General features: G+C 38.8%; 1 protein-coding gene across 3 annotated transcripts; it reads left to right on the plus strand.

Moving 5' to 3' along the window:
- Positions 1-7,216: 7,216 nt before the first annotated feature.
- On the plus strand, positions 7,217-10,558 carry si:ch211-215c18.3. 3 transcript variants are annotated; one of them, XM_038709608.1, is made up of 5 exons: positions 7,217-7,579; positions 8,003-8,124; positions 9,567-9,914; positions 10,003-10,126; positions 10,220-10,558. In XM_038709608.1, the coding sequence occupies exons 2-4, from the start codon at positions 8,055-8,057 to the stop codon at positions 10,107-10,109; spliced, it is 525 nt and encodes a 174-aa protein (XP_038565536.1). In that variant the 5' UTR covers positions 7,217-7,579; positions 8,003-8,054; the 3' UTR covers positions 10,110-10,126; positions 10,220-10,558. The 3 variants fall into 3 exon arrangements, with proteins under 3 accessions (XP_038565536.1, XP_038565535.1, XP_038565534.1); XM_038709607.1 differs by adding an exon at positions 7,718-7,868 and having other exon boundaries at positions 7,221-7,579; positions 10,003-10,558; XM_038709606.1 differs by having other exon boundaries at positions 7,223-7,579; positions 10,003-10,558.
- The last annotated feature ends 10,402 nt before the right edge of the window (positions 10,559-20,960 follow it).

Raw genomic sequence — 20,960 nt, forward strand, 5'->3', positions numbered from 1 at the left:
TCACTTTTGGGTAAAATGCATGGACAAAACGTTTTTTTTTCTATACAGAAAAATATTGTTGTATCCATTTTTTAAGGTTAATGGTGATATTGTAGTTGTCATTTAAGACTCTTGTAAACTAGCAACTAAGGTGAATTGTTGTCAGGATATTGTAAAAACACAAACACATTTGTTTAGTCTGTGTGTGCAGTTATATCAATTTGCTCTGCTTTGCATAAATTTAATCTTTGGTATTTCCCTGCAATAGTTTTCTTTTTCTTTTTAAGTACAATCCCATCTGAGCCAGTGCTACCCTCTACAGGACATCAACAGCACCTTCAGTAGAATGCACACGGTAACTGTGGGCATGCATGCTGGAGTTCATGCATGACACATTTAAGTGCTTGGTTGGTTTCATTGAATGAGCATTGTTCTTCTTTTTGATGCTGTTCAGTTTCACTTCAGTTTATTGTCATTATACAGTACATAGTACAGCAGTGCATTTAAATTATTGTGCTTTGGCTACGCGACACTTGTTCAACTATACTGTATACATAAGTAAAAATCCTTGACATTATAAGAGAAAACATTCCTCTATATAAAGCATATTCAGTGTAAATTTATAAATTGAACTATCAGTGTGGATCTGACTAAATGTATAGCGTTCAGAGACATACTGTATATTTATGACAACAAGCCTCGGCTGAACATGGATCATGTGTTTCAGGCACAAGTGAAAGGCAAAATGAAAACTGAGTTTGTGTTTTGGCTGTCTTTGTCACCATAGCTGAGGGACTTTATACATTGTCTCCTCAGAATAGAATGTAATAGAGACTTTATTGCTCATGCGTGCGTCAGTGGTCAGTCAAAAACTTAAAATCTTAACGTTTTTTAACGTTTCTCTGCTTATCATTAGATCGAAACCTTCCAAAGCTCCCTTTGGTGCCCTTCCCAGATCTTATCGACAAATACAACCCAATCTCCCACCAGAGGAGCTGTGTGGCACAAGGTCGCCTCTATCTGCCCTCTTCGTTTGGCAGCCAAGAAGAGACACAGGGGACAGATTTCAGTCATGCAAAATAGATTGCTCACTTTAAAGAGTGATGAAACTCAGCATTAATGTCACATTGTGGAGCGCAATGCTGCATCACCTTTGAGCTGGGTAACTTCTCTGGATGGTATAGCAAAAGCAGTCTTCATCGCTCTTTAAAATCCCTCTTACTTGAGTCCTCACAGATAGTTCTTCCTGTCTTGTTATTGCCACTGGAACGTAAGCTCAATATCTTTCATTACATTTAATAAAATCACCAACATTTCAGATAGCTATTAAATAGAAGAGAATATAGAATTTAAATTTTAGCACTAAGTCACATTCATGCTTCTTACTCATCACCCAGTTGGGCAAGTGGATCAGAAATCAACATGGATCCAGCAGATTTCTATTGTACATTTCAACAGCTGTTTACATGTGAGTACTGTAGAGTATAAAGTGTATTCAGTGGTACGTGTGCTTAGGTTCGAGTGCATGATGCAGAGTGAGCAGGCCTGTGACATACCAAATATATATTGTACGTACATTCAATTCAACTCATTCACCTCATACAAACACTTTAAAGTATTCCAATAGCTGTCACCAGATGATTATGGGTGCAGTGTTAACGTATGCAGCAGTCTGGTGCCTTGTTCACAGCCAGTGAATTTACAGCAGCATAGGAAGTGTCATCAAGGTCAGCAGTAGGCCACTGCAGCTTTGTAATAGGACACTCCATGCTGAGCAGGGGAGGAGGAGCTCTGCAATAAGAAAAATAATGCAGGTTCAGAAGGAGGAGCATTTTGTTTGGCAGTTACTCAAATGTTTTCTTTTTGGAGATGTAAAACAACAGGATGTGCACAGCTGTGGTAAACAATGACCATGAGCACAAGCAGCTTACTTTTCTCAACCACTGAGGTTTTGGACGCTGTGGCTGCGGAGTCGGGAAGTTTGATGTTGCAGGTGAAGTTGGACTTGCCGTTGGGCAGGTTTTTAAACAGCAGGCGACAGATGTTGCCTGGAAAAATGCGGACTTTGGCGCGCTTCTTGAAGGGGGCATGCTGCTCCTCGTCTGGGTCGGTGGTGTCAAAGAGTCTTTCACCATGTGTGTACTTGCAAAACGGTTCTGGTGACTCAGGAGGAACTGCATATTTGCAGTCCATCCTGAGGTGGTGCTCATCTATAGAGCAGTAATGCAGCTGAATCACCTTCTGGGCTGATGCAAAGCCTACGAGTGGTACAACACAAAGAGATGATCAGTTGTTTTTTTTACCAACCCCAATCAAAACACCCATTTATAAACTCAACAATGCTATAAACTCAATCAGATGAGAGAGACATTCATAATGAAAGAGAGGCAAAATATTAAAACATAACCTAAACCATAAAGAATCTTACCAAAAAGTAAAATTGTGGCAAGGAAGAACATTCTCCCAACTTTCCTGGGGGAAAATATAAAATAGAGTCAAAGCAAATTAACACCAGGTAACTATACACCAGAACCAAACAGCTTGTCTATTTATTTTAGCTTTAATGTCAAATTAATATTGTATTTTTTATGCTGCACCAGAATTGCCCTCCGGGGACAACAAAGATTTATTGAATTGAACTGAATTGAGGTTCAAATCAAATGCAACTGGCTATGCCATAAAGATCGGAGGGTCAGATTTCTAAGACACTTCTGGAGCTCTATGAGAACCCACAGAGGTTACTGTGGAAAATCCACGGTACCATAATACTGAACGACAGAGTACAATACAGCCTCAATGTTTACGCTGCAAAGAGATCAACTGCAAACTTTTCTGGTGAACTGCCAACACTGACACATTTCTGTGCTTAACCTCTCGCAAGAACATAGGCTCATTAGTTGCCTACTTGTGTTCAATATGTTAAGAAAATACATAAAGCGGTTCAGGCTCTATTTTGTTTGCTTGATTCAAATTTACGCTCGCCTTCGTTTTAAAGATTTGCTTTAGTGCTGACTCCAGCAGTAAACCAAATATTTCATCCAGACTAAACCATTGTGTAAACACAGTTCAATATTTTACCATAGCTCAGATCCAGCATATAACAGTATATGAATCATTCTCACCTTGTCCGATGCAGTTTGAGCTTTCCTCAGTGCTCTGCAGTGTGATGCCAGGGGTAGATACAGTAGAGGTCGGCTTATAGAAGAAACAGAGGAGAGAGGGAGGGGGACATAGAGGGAGGGGAGAGGGAGAGATAAGGGGGGAGAAAATTCTGCTCCAGTGGACTTTGGGGACATTTCTCAGTGTTGTATGAGGATTTTATTGATTTTTATGCTTTGTTTTACCAGAGGACAGAGGATCACATGTCAATACACAAACCTCTGCCCCCATATTAAGAGATTAAGTGCAGGCTGCTGAATGAGAAAGAAAAAAGACATGTTTTGATGAGGGTTTGATTAGCTGAAACACCTCAGCAGCAGCATTCCCTCATTCAGTGTGCAAGGGCAATAGGTGTCAGCAGTTTCTCAGCCACTTTAACCAACATAAATTAAAATATGTACATATTAAATATGCAGATGATTCAATTCAACTAATGCATTCTATAATACTACATTTATATCTGCATAAAAATCAAAAACGCATAATAAAGGAAAGAAAACGTACACGCAGAATGGTATTTGAGTTACTTGCTAATGGGCTTCTCATTAATAACTACATTCATATTTCATTAAAGCAGTAAGAGTACCAAAATTAGACTATTAAGAGGCCTATGTCACAGCTGCAACTGATCTAGACGTCCACACTAAGGCATTCTTTTCTCTCAACTTTGCCCTAAGATGGCGTTTTTCTCAACCAAAAACCAGGCTTTAAAAAATGGTCTAAATCTTGTTAGACGGGTAAGTGAGCCTTTGGAAAACAATTACATAAGTCTGGTTGGAGGCTGTGTGGCAATAAAAGTTAAGACTGATTTTAACTGCAGATTGAACTGATCAGTTTGTATTTATGTTTTATCTTGTGAACAACTTTTATTTACAACAGGCGGCTTTAATGACATGTGAACACCATTGCTCATTTAATTGTCTGACAAGAGAAACAAGTGTGGATTTTTTCACACTTAAAATGTCCTGAAAATGCTAGTGTGTAGTTGCATGACCTTTTAACACACACTGAAAACTGTGTTTTAACAAGACTAAGAGTCTGGTGGTTCTGGGAGGCTGCACTTAGGCACAGGAGGGCTTTCAGCTAAGTGCTAAAGTCAGCATGCTAACATTTGCTAATTAGCACTAAAAACAAAGTACAGCTGAGGTGGATGGAAATGTCATTTGTTTTGCATCTATTTAGTTAAATGCCTAATTACTAGATAAATCGCAAATCTGACCTGATGATGCGCTACATGAAGAATCAGAGGATCGCCAGTTAGTACAATTCATCCTGAGGGGAACATGAATGTCTCTACCAAATGTCATGGTCATCCATCCAATAGCTGTTGAGATGTTCAGTCTTGACCAAAGTGATGGACCAACAGAATGATAGGCCGACATAACATTACTACAGACAGCAGTAACTCTCTATAGTCGCCAGCTTCAGCAAAGATGTACAGCCAGCACTGCCAGCCTCCCAGTAGTCAGTAGCAGTGTATAATTGAAAATATATATAATGTGACAAAATGTGTATCTAAATATTAATGGCTACGGCTGTGTAAAAGTAACATTGGCATATGCAAATATACCATAAGCCATATACCTAAAAAGATTAAGATCAACCAGAATTTCATCTTATCAAATCCCCTTAGCCAGACCCCCTCTATCCTCTCACTGTATCCTCTGTATCCTCTTCACACTGCTCATCCATTTTGTCAAGGTCCTTCCTGGACAGCTGCTGAACAACTGCCACACACTGAAGCAGTCTCCCATGACACTGACAGAAGTGTTGCAAAAGCCTCTGGAAGGTACAAACCAAAGCACACAACGGAAGCAGAGGGTCTCTGCCACTTTACGCTGTATTTTACTGATTATATATATATATTTTTACAATTTTGTCTCCTCCCTTTTGGCCATGAAAAGAGAGAAAGCAGGTGTGGTGATCACTGCCAAAAGTATTCATTAGAGATTCTGTAGCTGTGATCCCTGCTGCTCCTCTGCTGGATGCTGCTGTTGATACACTGCAGATGAAACGCAGAGCCATCACCTATTCTTCATCAATGATTTACTATCATTATAGTACCAAACTACACCAAGTACTGATTATGTCCTTTTAAAGCCCTAGATTCTTAATTTTTCCTTAAGGTCCATAAAAAAAACGGTGCTACAAAAGCAATCATGATCCATGTTTGTGTGCTCATTGGACTCCTTCACCCCCTTTATTAAACTGTTACTGTGTCCCATGTGGTGTGTTTTGGAATATTTGATTCTCTCCTACTGTGGCATAACTGGCTGTTCAGTGCAGGTTTTTGGCCCAGATGGGCGCAAAGTACACCTGTTCACCAACAATGTGTGGCTTTTAGTGGTCTGAGGCACTGCCAGATGTGTGTTTAGTTTTAGCCCGTCAGGCCAAGAGTGACATAAAGAGTGTGAGTGAGTGGGGGGGCATAGATAGTGTAGTATTTGTTTATGAGAAAGGCATTTTTAAGATATTCAAAAATAATTGTAAGAATATTCTTTTTTCTGCGTTATTCCATTTTCAATGTAAAAAAAAGCTTTTATTTAGAAGGAAATGATCTTAAAGGCCTCATGTCGCTGTTGACAGTTTGCAAAGTCTGCTGTCTGTATCCTAACACACAGACTGGATGCTTGTCTGCATTATTATTTCCACAGCTAAAGTCGTCCAAGCACAGCAACATGCACTGTTTTGCAATGTTTCTCCTTGCATTGTTTATACCTGCAAGAGCTCTTTATTTCACCTCACTTTTTAACTTCGGTTGGATTATTTCTCATACATAAACACACAGCACACAGTTGAGTCTTTGACATTCAGCTCCAGTCTACACAGTTGACCTCCCCATTCCCCATACAACTGGGATGCTTAGTTGAGGACGGACCATCAATAAATTACAGTTTGAATGATACATTACACAGTGTTTTTCCTATCCCTCCATGTTTCCTCCTCTGAATTAAATTTATATTAAAATTCTACTAAAATGTATGCTGATCATGAAGGCGCATTGTCATTGACCTGCAATTACTGTAATAGTCGGTACTTTTAGGGATAATTTTGAACGCACCTCAAAGATTGTCATAAAATTTGTATTTATTTTATATTCACATTCTCCTTAAAAAACAATATGGTTATCCCTGTATATACTTCCATGTATTAACTATTGTTGTTTATTTTTCTCACTGCTTTTTTCACTGATTAAAAATACAGAAAATATTGGGTACTATTTTTAATCTTTAAAACAGGTTCCCCCCTCCATAGCGCATACTGTATGTCCCATTACCCCACAATACAGTGTAAAGGTACTGCAGCCTGCATTGCGCTGCAGGCAGAACAACTCATCCAGGCCTGCCATATTATTGCTCTAGTTGTTTACAGTAATGTACAGTATTATGGAGTTTGCATGTTTACTTTGTGCCTCTATGCAGATTGTGTTTTTTCATTAATCCCTGATGGTATTCTGGTACAACATGTGCAACTTTCTCGTGATGTCCCATGATGAACTTTCATAACATCATAATGTAGATTTTTGATCTGGTCAGGCAGATACCAATCACCACAGAGCTTCACCTGTTTGTCACGGCCTTTCTCCCCTTAGGTTTCTTTTATTCTGCCTGCCCTGGTATATATATATTAAATTCTATACAAATGAAGGTAACATTCAATAAAAGTCTCCATTGTTTTCTGTGCACAAGTCCCTGTTGGTCTTTGGAATTCATTCACAATTAAAACCCAGCGTATTTGAACATGTGCAATCTCTAAACAACACCAAAAAAATGTTTCTATGAGAAAGATCATTTGCAGGTCATTGGTATTACTCTGTCTCTAATGTGACCAGAATTGCAGTGAAAAAACTTCTGCAGAGGTATTCTCTTCTATTAAGTTTGTGGGTTTTAGTGTCTGAGCATGTGTCCAGCACGCTTCACCCACTCTTTTTACACTAGATGTCACCAAAACATTGATTACTGTATTTGCCATATTTAAGGTAGTGCTTCCGGTTTTTGTACTGCAGAGGGAGCTGTTTTGCCCAAGATTTGATGGTTCCCCCTAAGAGTAGTGTTGGTGGTAATATGAAAATGAAATGGATTGGTTGCTTGCCAGGTTTCATTTCAACAAATCTTTAATGTAGGAACTCTAATGTAAAGACTTTACCACCTCCTCATCAAGCTTGAGTCACACATGACAGGGTAGCTAATGAGCACGAAATCTCTGGTCAGAGCAGCACCAGTGTTTCCTGATAAAAGGAAAAAGGTGAAAATCAATTCCTCCCAAAGAATGGGCTGCTCCTGGATCTCTGATCGGGAAACAGTGCAATGAGGGACGGGTCTCTGTAGGATAGCAGCCGATGTGCATGTGTGTGTGTTTAAGTGAGGACGTAGGCTACAGAGCAATAACTGTATCCTCAGTCAGACGCAGCTCATCCTCGGAACAGGGGACCAAATACCAGGTAAGAGACCGATTGTCTCATCTGCAGAGTAAAAAAATCAGGTTTAGACATGTCAGTGTGAAAAAACACTTACACCTTCGAATCGGTTTTGCTTGTGTCAGAAGCATGTGCATGGCTATACGGTTCTTTCACCTGCAGTAGACCAAATGTGCAGCCAGTGAGGGGAGCTCTGCAGTTTGCTGCAGCATAAGATACTGCATGGGCGTAGTAGATCTGTCTGCATCTGGGCTGCAGGCAGAACAGCACTTGATCCTGCGCTAGTGGAGACAGCCTAACGCATGGTGCAGTTGTAGGTTGCATGTTTACTTTTCGTCTTTGTAACTTATAAGCATCGTGTGTTTTTTCCTGAATTAATCACTGATTGGTTGTGCTCTGGGTGTGCATGTTCAACTTTGTCATGATGTCCCATGTTGAACTCTGTAGGCCATAACGTGGTTTGAAGGTTATTGATCTGATTGGACAGAATCCAATCGCCATGGAGCTGCAACTGTTCGCCACGGCCTGTCTCCTCTTTGGCAGGATAATGACAACGCATCAAACTCACAGTATGTGTGATTCTTTTGTATTTATTCATTTGCAGACTGGACACTGTTACATGTATAGGAAGAAACATATGGCTGTGATGTCATATTGTTTGATTGAGATCCGTTTAAAGTTGGATTTAGTCTTTGTCTGACTGATTATGTTGAAAAAAAATTGTTGCAAAAACGAAAATTCCTTTATTGTGAATACAACGTCTTTCATAGCAGGTAGACAAAATTCAGTACTGCAGCAAAGGTGTCATTACCCAGTCTCACCACAGAGCTCAGTAATGTTTCATTAGGATTATGTAATTCAAATGCCAAATCCAAATAATGGGAGATGGGAAGGGGGTGAAATTATAAATGTATTTTAAACATTTTATTCATATGTGTAGCCTATTTATTTCATAATCTGATTGGTTCAACATTAAACATTTGAAACATATTGCTATCTTCTTTTGTGGCCAAGTCAGCATCCAGAGGTGAACAAAATGAATGATTCCTGGCTGTTCACTCATGATCCATATCTGCAAGGGCGGATATTTCATGCCACTGTTGGTGGGGACAATAAGAAAATCTCCCAACAGGAGACTTTTTAGAAATAGAGTCGCTGGGGTTCTGAAAAGGGTAGGAAACTGACCAAACCACTGTGAGGTATATATGGGGGAGGACATAATCTTTCAAAACTTAAAAAAAGAACAACAAAAAGAGCTGTTGTTTGTGTACCAGATATGTTGACTAAACGCTGATGGACAACAGTGGTTATATTTTATTGTTTTGATAAAAATTCTTGCTAGGGAGAATTCACTAGTTGCTGGATAATAATGTTCTACCAACCCGACTAAATTCTACTCCCTTGAATTTTATTAAAACAGTTTTTTGAGCAAGTGTTTTTACTCCAGGAGCAGGGAATGGTCGCCTCAAGATGAAAAATTGGGTGCCACCAGTTCATCAGTTTCTGAGTTGAAACTACATGCAATAGTTGCAAGAAAAAACGTAATTCCCCTCTCAATTTCCCTTGTATGAAATGAGGTAAAGAAGTAATATTAATTGAACTGGGCTTAAGAAATGATATTCATTCATTAATAAATATTGATATGGGGAAAATGTATTGTAAATGTATATCATACTTGACATACTATTTATATAATAAATCTATTTTAACTTTTGCCCTTTGAGGGACAGACTGTGGAATACGAATCACAGTTTTCCTGTTTTAACACATTTGTTTTGTGTAAATTGAGACTGAAAACACACATATAATCTGTTGTTTACCTTCTAGAATTGAGAGCATGTAGAGGATATAGAGTAAAGTAGTTTTCAGATTATGTGAAGTTTTGTTTTGCATTTGCTAAACTCTGAAATAATATATAATGAAAGTGACACTACTTCATACAGCATTCATTTCATATGGGAAGGATAAGAGAAGAATGTGCTGATTCACATCCTGTCTGCATCTGTTTCAGTGAGCTTTTGGACTAGGTTTCTGTTCGCTCCACGTGGACCTCAGATGTTTCCCTGTCTAACTTACCTGGAGCGAAATGTCAGGGTGGATTGTGAGTTTCCACCCACCTACCAGGTCCCCGGCCCCTACTGTGAGTATCGGCAGGACAGCCGGCTGGTGGGCAGCACCTTACCCAATGCTGTCGTGTATGTGTCCACAGAGGACCGCAGGAGGAGCAACGTCAGCCTGGTCACTCCCACTCTGTGCCGCCTCACCTGGGCTCCGCTGGCTGATGAGAGGCCTTTCACCTACACCTGCAGGGTTTACCAGGGCAACAGCTGGAAGGAGAACAGCATGGCCATCCATCACAGTGAGTAGACTTCACTTCAGCTTGTTTATCTGGGTTTTGGTTTCACCAAATCAAACAACATCTAAACTCACATTCTGCTCTATTGCAGGGATCCTTCCAATCTGCTCTGCAATCAGTGTAATGTTTAAATCAGCACCGTGGCTTTTGTCACTGGTGATGTCACTTCCTGTGGCTGTGGGTCTTCTGAGTCCATGAACTCTCGCTTTCACAGGGTAACAACTCAATAGGCCTCTCTGACATGATTTGTGGTTTGGTGGTTGACTCTATGTGGGATGATTTTATTTTCTGTTATTTTATTTTTTTAGGCAGAGAATAGAAGCCATGACAACCACCTCTCGTTGAGCATTGGACTATTATTTAGTAGACCTCATTATCACCATTGTACCTTGAACACCATTTTTTCAAAAGAGGAAACAAATCATGACAATATCAAATGAATGACATTGCAGACTGATGCAACAGCGAACCGTGTTCATTTTCTATTATAATGGCTGTTTAAAAAATCAGATTACAGTTTTTTTAATCTGTTGTCTTGATCAGGTCTCCCTTGTAAATAAGATTAATTATGACCTATCCGTATAAACAAAAATTTCGTTAATGGCCAAATAAATGTTCATTTTGTGGTTTTGTATTTTTTTTTTTTTTTAAACAGATGCTTCCTATAGATTTATATTGCATCTTATTGATGTTCTGAACACAAATGGGTTTGATTATATACAGTGAAATTAAACTTGGAGATCTTCTCTCAACACTAAAAGAATGGAGATCATTTTGATTGGATTGGATCTTTACAGATGCATCAAAGAGTGAAAATGTTGCAGTTTTATGTCTGTCAGTTCAGCCTCCTACTTAAATTCAGATTATATCACAGTCTCACTGGTTTGCTCAACTATAGATATGTTGTATTCAGGTGGCTGATATGGCTTTTGAGTAACACTGATGAATAACTGCTCAAACACTGCCTTTCATGCTAGCAATGCTAATCTCAGATCTCAGATTTAAATAACAAGAGTTCTGCACACTAGACCCCATATGAGGTTCACCTGGTTATAACAAAGCAGCTCTCTTTTCTACTCCCCCACAGGGCAGTATCAGTGTTGTTTCCCCCCTTGGACAGCAATAAGACAAATACCTAACGTGACTGGTATGATTGTTCCTTACTTGAAGACCTTTGGAAAAATAATGTCAGTTTCACGCATTGCTTTCATGCTAATCTGCCCTACAGCCTAAAAAGACATGTAGATGTGTGACCGTTTTAACTGCTAGTTTGCAAAGTCAATGATGTGGATGAGGCAGGGTTTTTAGCTCCGTAGCCTTGAGAGTGACACTGCAGCTGAATGAATAACCTGTTTCTTTATGCAGTTCAAGTAACAACTGATAGACAGGCATTGCCAAGATAGTATATGGTGAAAAGAAGAGATGGTGGAAATGTAATGTTTTGCACAATAAATATTCACTCTAATAATCCTGATGTGTTTAAATTCAACATTGCTCTCCACCAATAAAAGTATGCATGTGTGCAGTATGACATAATATTTTAACTTTATGTTTTTTTCAAAGCTGCTGCCATTTAAATATATTATGTTAAAACAACTACCACACTGTCTAAACACACACATTTTAGACATTTGAAGTTCAAGCCTGATGCTATTTTTTTACTTCGATGTCACATTTCTGTTTTATGTTATTTTTGGATGCTATGCCACTCAGTATTATTTGCAAAGTAGTACTTGTAATAAAGATGTCTTTATATTTTTCAAATAGACAAGTCAGCTTGTTTTGTTTCTTTTATCCTACCACCAAAGGTGTACTAAAAGCTATAGCAAAACTAATGTAACAAATAAAGGTTATGCACACTAAAGGTTTTCATGTCTTTACTCTGCACAATCACATATCTATAGAATACACTCCTTCTTTGTTATTGCTCAAGACAATCAAAATATATAATATAAGTATATTTAGTTTTTTTTTAAATGTATACACTGATGTGCAGCAACATAAAAAAGAAGGTTGGCGTGGGAAAAGAATCAAAGCTAGATTCATAAATCAAGTTATCCCTCTGACTGTAATGCTGCCAAAACTGCAGAGTGGCAACCTGTTCAGGGTGTATCCTACCTCTTACCCAACGTATGCAGGGACAGGCTCTCTCCAAGACTCTGAAAACAATACCACAATCAGCATAAACATGGTCAGAATTCAAGTTGTTGCATTTGTCAGTTTTGAGGTGGTGCTTCCAGCTTTTGTCCAGCAGAGGGAACTCTTGCTTTGCACTACCATTTGACAGCCCCATTAAAAACTGAATTGATGGCATTGAGGTCAATTTAGCCCCTACATACATCATCATCATTTTTTGACATAGCAGGGTGCAAAAACTGGAGTAATTAATTATATTAATAATGCCTTAATTCTGGGTGTTGGTATTCTGCATGCTGCCTCGTTGTCACGATTTTCTGTAACATTTAAACGGAACAGAGCCATCATTAAAGCAACATTATGTAGTATTTTTTCTTAAAATAACAACTTTAGAATCATTTTGATGGCACACAGACTTCTAATAGAATGAATGGCATCTCTGTCGTTGTGCAAGCTATAAGAAGAAGAAAACTGTATTTAAAGCACCCCTCCGGTGTATTTTGACATTTCTATGATATTTCATATCAGTCATTTCCTTACAAGGTTGATTACCCACATAGTTCGCCAAATATTTTTTGACGAATGGCTTAATTTTGTGCTCAAATTATCAAAAGTTGCTTAGTTGTTAAAAGGGGGTTGTGACGTATGACTATAGTAATTCCATAAATCATACCTCATTCTCCAAGCTTGCGCAGGCGCACTTTCATGTCTTGTTAAAAAAAACTGTCACGCCGTCACGCCTCGTTAAGTCAGAGCATCAAACCGATAAACATTGTTGTGAGCTAGCTAACCAATTTATCATGTCATTTACTTAGAACTTACAGTAGGTATGTCTCTCTGTGTCTGATTGTTGGTTTGTCTTTCTGGTTTAATTAGCTAAATTAACTAAGTTGTAGTTAGCTAACATAGTTATGGCAGAAAGTTAGCTAACAGAGGGTCCAGCAGTACACAGTAAAGTGTACTAAACATTACAGTGTAGTGATTTTAACTCAGCATATTGTTAGTTAACACTCCAGTCAGTCAGTTTTTGGTTGTCATGGTAATTGATTGACGTCCGACTATTAATCACACCCCCATTCTCTGTTTGACAAATAACGTTAACCAAAAATTACAGTTAAAACTGACTGGAGGGGGCTTTAATGTACAATGTAAGTTCTTTGGAAGAAGTTAGCTCGGTATTTTCATTATGGATATCATGGAAGAGGCTGCTGAGTCTATGGGAGAGACCGAAGAGATGCAAGCTGGCTTTCTTGCTGTAGGACATGTTAGTAATAACTTATTAAGTTAGCTGGCTTGCTGTGTCCTGTGTTGTTGTGCTTGCTTGGTGTTTCCTGTGTTAGTAAAGTTGTCGACTTGAGCGAAATCAGCCAGAGGTTTCACAGAGGATTAGCCGCTAGCTATAAATCTTGACTTGGTGTTTGCAAACTTACTAGTTTACACACTGGGACATCTGTAATGTTAGTGAAAGTGCTCTTGCATTGGTTGCTGTCTAGCTTTGTTGGCTAGCTTGCCACCCAAGATATGCTGCTGCTGGTGGAGGGTGGCACCACTGTCGTCCTTTAGCTGGGCGAGCGGGTAATATAACTGTTGTTTAACTCACTCAGAGTCGTGGTGAAGGCGAATGACTTTTATTCAGATGAACGTTAATAGCCAACAAGAGGATACTGTGACTCCAAATCTCCCAAGACCCAAGCCAAATACCGCAACACTCTAGCATCCAAAGGTCCAAACACATAAACAGTAAAGGAGTCTACAATAACCGGGCTCAGCAGCCTCTATGGACATAACCTTAGTCAATAGCAGAGAAGAGGAAAAGAGAGATCAAGCAAGAGACTGGGTGGCAAGCTAGCCAACATAGCTATCCGGCAACCGACAGGAGAGCACTTACAGTAATATCACAGATGTCCGAGTGTGTTATCTAGTAAGCTAACATCATTTCGAGATTTATAGCTAGCAGCAAGTGATCAAGCAACATTATGTAACTTTTTAATCATAAAATAACAGCAGCCTCTATACCTAACATTAGGCCTAGCTAATGGCAGAGGTAAAGAGACTGAAGAAGACGCTGTAGGAGGAAACTAAGAAGAGAAAAATAGAGCGACCGAGCAAGAGTTTCCCAGATGTTGGCAAGCGCTTCATGAAATCGCACAAAAAAACGAATCTTACATAATGTTGCTTTAATGCATATGTAAGAATTGTAATCATTATAAATGACAAATGTATCATTCTGAATTGGACCGTTAAGTAGTACTTTTTTGTTTTGATCCTTTAAATACTTTTTGCAGACACTACTTCTCAAATAATCTACTGTAAACGGCCTGTCATACAGTATAATAGCAATTCTTGGACGAAGATAAACAAACGCCATTAATAGCTGAAACCAACTCTGTTCAGTCCCGTCAAGATCCAAATCAGGTTTAGCTGTACAGCAGCACAGTGTTTGCCTAAGGACACAGTCTTTCACACACATGCTATTATTATATTATATATTATTATATTCATAAGAAGAGGCAGCATTTTATGTTAGTTTTAAGAGCTGTGATCAGATGCCGGCAGTGGGTATGCAAATGTCTAATGTGGGAGTTGGTTTGGATTCAGTATGCATGAAAAGGGAAATAATAGATGGCCTCAGCAGTTCTAATGAACAAACGTAACTCATAGTGATGCAGCACTGAGAGTATTTTCCTTTGATGGCACGTGTGTATCAACTGGTGGTTGGTCACACTGTAAATGCTGTGTGTATTTGATCAGACATTTTTTGAGTCACATTTGAGTTATTCAGTGGTTGTTCACCCAACAGTGCAGCTAACTAAACGGGTGTAAAACAACAAAAGTTGAAGAAATAGGGCCCTTCAGAGAAAAGATAAATGGCATTTACACGTCTTTTGGGCAACAGCCTTAAAATGACTGCGTAAACATAAGTGTCACTGACAATAAGGAGATATATAAAGAGTAGCAGACACCACAGCTGATGTCACTTCCTGTGACAATAAAGTCACAAAGTGCAGTTCACAGTAACCAGAGGAAATATTTTCTGCATGGAAAGCTCTCAAAAGGAACAAATAAAAATTCTACCTTAACGCAATGAGCACCAAAATTTGTGCTCTTCTTGTAGTTTGTAGATAAATGGAACAAATTAACTGTATATTATTATGTTGCGGATTACTTCCTACCCCGAACCTTTTAAGGTCTTCTGTGACTGTTGAAGGCGCTTTATAAAGTCTGAGAATATAACCCTGACAATGACATCAAAACTATGGTTATTTTGGATTGGGTAATTTTTCATTTGTTTGCATTATGGGAGGTATAAATAAATATAATTAAACTAAAATATGGTTGTTTCGATCCACGAAAAGCTCAAACTTGACCTTAAACTGTCGCAAAAGTATTCTTGTTTGTGCAAACGTGTTCGTATGGCATTCAACACTGCAAAGGGTATATGTTATTAAAAATCAGTAATAGCTAGTAATAGACACGAACAGTACATTTAAAAGGAGCTACAGCAGATAAGATGAACAGTTCATAGCTATACCATATTTTGTTTGGGTAAATACCCCAAAAGTGATATAAGGCATAACACTAAGACAGTGTATTGTTCAATTTTGACCCAGTTGTTTAAATGTGTCATGTTTAAAAGTGTTATATTAAATTGCTGTACCCAAATTGCTGAGCAACAGAAAAAAGATCAGTGCCATCTATCATCTTATAGACCATCCTCTCACGCTCAAAAGCACAACTAAACATACTCCAGCTTCCTTATGCACAAGCATTTTATTGGAGCAGTTCTTAAAAAAAGCACCTGCAATTCTGTCACTCCGAGCCAAGATCCAGACAGATTTTCGCACCCAGACGGCCAACCTGATTTCCTCTGTTTCCTGTTCGAGAATCATGTGTTGGGACTGATCAGCTGCTGCCAGGTTAATCTCCTCATGATTTAATCTTTATCCTGGCCTCCCTCTGAGAGGTACAGAGATGTATTGCAGAGCCAACGCTGGGTGTGCATGTACATATTGTGTTCTACATTAGCAAAGCTCCAATGGCCCAAACCACCTAATTTCGTGGCTTTGTGCCTGTGCCACACAGATAAATTAGCCCAGCTACAGCTCGCTGTGCAGCCCCTCCAGGCCATCGGCCCCCGTTGGGAAAAGCTACCACCAAAGGTCCACATTATTTATACAAGCATGGCCGGAATAATCTCCATCAGCTCTGAGGTGCATTAAACAAGCATTCAACTTCCACTCCGTGCAGATGTTAATAGAAGTTCTGCTGCTGCTTTTTCTATGAGTCAATTAGGAGCATTCACATTCAAAACACATCTGTGTCATGAGCAAATATTATGCTTGTTGTGCTGCATAATAACGTACATTTAGACAAATGTCTGTCATTTCCTAAATACATTTGCGATTAATTACAACCATAGACTCAGACTTTAATCCCATTACTGTAGTCTCGGTCTCATCATTTTACATTGAAGTTTTAGGCATGATGCTGTTATTCTCCCCAGCGCAATAGCAGTATTAACTTTCAATTAAAGATCCCCTGTTTTACAAACCCACAGCTGTAAATGTATGCAATGCACGATGGCACACAAACAGCTTATGTATTATTTTCGAACATTGATGCATATTATGTTATGAATAATTATGTTTACTAGAGACGTGCTTGTTGAATAAATACAATTCTGGAAGAAGTGAACGTAGAGCAGCAAAAAAGTTGGTGGGAATATTCTAAAGGAATAGTTTGACATTTTTAGAAAGACACTTTCTTGCTGAGGGTTAGTTGAGATTGATACCACATGTCTCTAATGATACAGCTACAGTCAGGAGATGCTTAGCTGTGCTTACATTATCCTAAAGACTGGCAACAGGGCGAAACAGCTGGCCTGGCTCTGTCCAGGGGTAAGACAAATCTGCCTACCAGCACCTCTAAAGCACACCGCCACGTTGTATCTTGTATGTTTAATTCCTGGTAACTATGATAAGCTAAAGTAATCATCAGGAGACGATTAGCTTAGCTAAGCTGTTTTAAATTTAATGGACACATATGAGAATGATATAAATCTTTTCTTCCAAAAGGTGTGTTCAGACAGAAAGCGTTGACTTTGTATGCAATCCCGCCTCTAAAATTAGCATTATGTTCTTTAAAGACACAGTAACGCTCAGCAAGAAAACAACAAAAATAAATCTGCCAGGCATACTTGATCTTTAGTGTAAGTTGTAAGGTAGGTCATATGTATGTTAGAGAGCATGTTTTGTAACCAACTGGGCTGTCAAACAAACTACCCCGTCAAACAAATTAATGACAGTGGGCGTCCCTTTAACCCACTCAGCCACCCACCTTGCTTCTCCTAATACACTTTATTGACCAGTCAAGCAGGAGACGTGACGTGTGTCCACTAAGTGGAAACAACCACTTAGGGAGTACCTTTGTGATCTGCCTCCCTATTGTTGAATGGCTCTCATTGTGTGATTAATTGTGAGTGAAGCAGGCTGTGTGTGTTAAACTGGCTATTAAGATGTTGGAGGAACAGAGTGATGGAAGAAAATAACAAGTACATACTTTTTATATGACATAAAATAATGCAAAAAAGCATATTTCCTTATGACAGTAAGGCCTTTGACATGTGCTGCTGTGTATATTGAACTGGATGTGAAAGTTGACCAAGAAAAGATCTTTCATTGACAAAAAAAAGTGAATAGTGATGGTTTCTGTATTATTATCTAAGTGATAATGATCTTTTTAAGATCACCGTCTCCACTACTGAAGTAGCTGTAATGCAGCCTCATTTCATACAGGAAATGAACCTGTTATCACTGATGTAAAATGTGTCACGTTTGACAGAAACCAAAGTGTGAATGAATGTTGAGACAAGAGAAGCTGCTTTCTACCCTATTCCATTTGGTATTTTATCAAAATATACTTGAATATTGCTATCCTCAATAAAACCTGTACACTGGGTTTGTTTTGTATTACAGTAGAACAAGCTTCAGGTGGCAACAGGAAACATACCACACGGAGGATGACTAATTTACAATTTGTTCACATTTTTGACCATAAAAATCAGTTTCCTGGAAGTAATTCTGCAGTTGTGGGTTGTGATGGGTTGCAGCCTGTTCATGCTCAGCACATGCATACGCAGCTAAGTTTCACAGATGTTAAGTGAGCGAGAAGAACGAAAGAATCCTAATTCGAAAGGTGACAGATTAATGAAACCTTCTATGTCTCATGGTTTTACTCTTGAATGAACAACATTTTAAACAATAATAAGATAAGACTAAAATGACCTGTACTTTAACAAACAATACTATAATAAACATCAGTTAGGGCTCTGCCTGTAAACAAACAGAACACATTGTTAATTTGCAATAATAAGTTAATACCTTATATAACCTTGCACCAGATCACAGTCAGTGATGTCTTCGGCTTCTCAACCTACAATAAAAGTTACGGGAGAGCCATTTTCTAAATTTCTTGCAAAGTATAATACCTCAGGATGTTTGCACCCCTACATTACCCGAACAAAATAAAATACTAAAACTGCATGGTTTGACTTACCAGAGCCACATGTGTACTTAAAGTGCGAGTGTGGAGGCAGTCTCACACGCCTGCTCCACATGACCCCTGTATCTGTCACCTGATTAGCCACTGCCCCTGCATGGCTCCCAGTGTCCCTCTGCTACATTAAAGCATGGAAGTAAGCGAGAGTTTGAACAGTGAAGACAACCAAAGCTTGCATGTTTCCATGCGCAGTTGACCCTGGTGCCAATAGGAAGTAGCCATGCAGTTGTAGTAGTACTGCATAGGATCAAAATTGGCTTCACTGCTCTCCATTCAAACCCGTGGAGTGGCTTCATCTATTAATTATACTCTCCATTCATTGAAGTCACCTAATTATGTGGTTGTGTGCTGGACCATCCTGTCAACTTCATGTAAGAAAAACACTTTGACACTTTTAATTAGATTTTTATGTCAGACTTGTACTGTTGGTACATCCTGAACTTGAGGTTATATGTGATGATTATAGTACTTTTATAAAGTTAACCAAGTCTCTTTTGCTCAATTTCAGTGTAGTACAATGTAGACACCATTTCCTCCACTGGGAAGAACTTTTATGAATATCTCTCCTTTGTTCATTGTTGTAATGGAGTTTGACAAAAAAAACTAGCAAAATGTTCTTCACAATATTCTAGTCACTACAAATGAATCTCTAGCACCCAATAGGTCTCAGTGTGATACATGAAGCCAATAGGTATTGAATTTCATTCTTTACACACCTACTTTTGTCATTTTTGGTGTACTTCTAAGTGCAACACCATGAATGTCATCAAAGCTACAAAGACACAAGAAGAGTTGTGACAGCTACTTTTCCTCCTGCCTTCGAGTTCTGGCCATTTGGAACAGGTATGAACACTTTTGGCTTCAGACATGGTAGGACAACAGACAAGGTTGTGTGTGAAGGTAAACTTTACATTAGCTTGCACCACTTGTTTGTTTTGAGCACACTAAGGCCTTAAGAGAACCTCTGTCTGTTGTAACTAATGGTTTCTATTTATATTAACTGTAAAATGTTTATATTTACTGGCTCACTTCTGGACACCTTCTGTTAAAGCCCCAAGTGCAGGAATTCAGGTCACAGCTCATTCAATGCCGGTTAGTCAAGAAGCTGTGGAGACAGATTGAGTCACTGAGGAAAGAATGAAAATGTGCCCTGATAGTGATCAAAAATTGTGGAGAAACCAAAGAACCCTTAATTGGGGGCCTGCCCTGGGCCGATAACCTGGGAACTATTTGTACGTAGTGTGTTGGAGGTACAGTATGTTTTTGTTAGCTAATATAATGTGAATCAACAACAACTTGTTTCATTCATTTATTGCACTTCCCGCGAGTAAGTGTTCAGATGTCATTTAGGATAACTGCCGCATGACTCACTGGTTTACTGTTATTGCAGAAAGACTTGCGCACACACACATTTATACAAGCTAGGAAAGTAAATAGTGCTTGCGAAGGTATCAACACTGATCATATCACCAGCCTTAATGAGCTTCTCTTTGCCCGAGCTGAACTGTGATAAAAGAGTAGAGGGTGTTGGTGTTCTTGGTGCTGAATGGGATTTCCTGGATGATACACTTATTGTAGCCTGCAGTGAGATGTGAAATCTACATTGGTGCCATATAATTATCTCACACATTGGAGGAAATATTTTCTAAAGACTGTTTAAACTTCAAAGAACTGAAGAACATTATCGAGATATGTTTTATATATAATATTCCATAATACAATATATATTATTTTTTTTATCATTTCACATCCTAAAAATCCCCAATGTAAGTGACTTTGAATTGAACTTATTGACCTGTGTAACCTGGCATGACTTATGTGGCTCTGGATGAGAGCATGTGGTCTGCATGTGTGCTTAATGATGGGTGTCCATCCTGCACAAGCTTAATTACTCACAGCCAGCTTCACTGTTTAAGGTGCCCTGAAGTTGCATAATAATTTCAAGTCACACCAGGATGAGTGGTTTTTAAAAGTTACAGTTAAGTTGTTCCCCAAACCCACTAAACAATACAGCAATTCACAACATGTAATGTAAACGTGGCTGCGCAGCTATCATGAAAGTGATATCATTGACTTTTCAGTGACTCAAAATTACAGTTGTATTTATTTCTGTAGTAAGAGGAAGTAAAATACTTTCTGGTGCATTTCTGAAAATGTATGAACTTTCTGGCCTGGAATACCCCTCCTAAAATGTTCTTAGAAACCCTGAATATGTGAATGGACACCAAACTTAATACATAAGTCAACAACTTAAAATCTCCACTTTAAAAGGAATAAATCAAAATTTATCAGACACCATTAGTGTGCTTATAACATTGGTTGGTTAAAATGCTACCATGAAAAAGACACACAAAT

The sequence above is a fragment of the Micropterus salmoides genome, unplaced genomic scaffold, assembly GCF_014851395.1.
Source record: "Micropterus salmoides isolate LMB-PRFRI ecotype aquatic unplaced genomic scaffold, ASM1485139v1 Ms_hic_scaffold_9, whole genome shotgun sequence".
NCBI classification, from domain to species: domain Eukaryota; kingdom Metazoa; phylum Chordata; class Actinopteri; order Centrarchiformes; family Centrarchidae; genus Micropterus; species Micropterus salmoides.

Excerpts from the sequence above, each read along its gene's own strand:
- si:ch211-215c18.3 (XM_038709608.1), top strand. The coding sequence starts at position 8,055 with ATGGAGCTGCAACTGTTCGCCACGGCCTGTCTCCTCTTTGGCAGGATA. Across the intron at positions 8,125-9,566 it reads GACAACGCATCAAACTCACA|TGAGCTTTTGGACTAGGTTT; the intron begins GTATGTGTGATT and ends CATCTGTTTCAG. Across the intron at positions 9,915-10,002 it reads CAGCATGGCCATCCATCACA|GGATCCTTCCAATCTGCTCT; the intron begins GTGAGTAGACTT and ends GCTCTATTGCAG.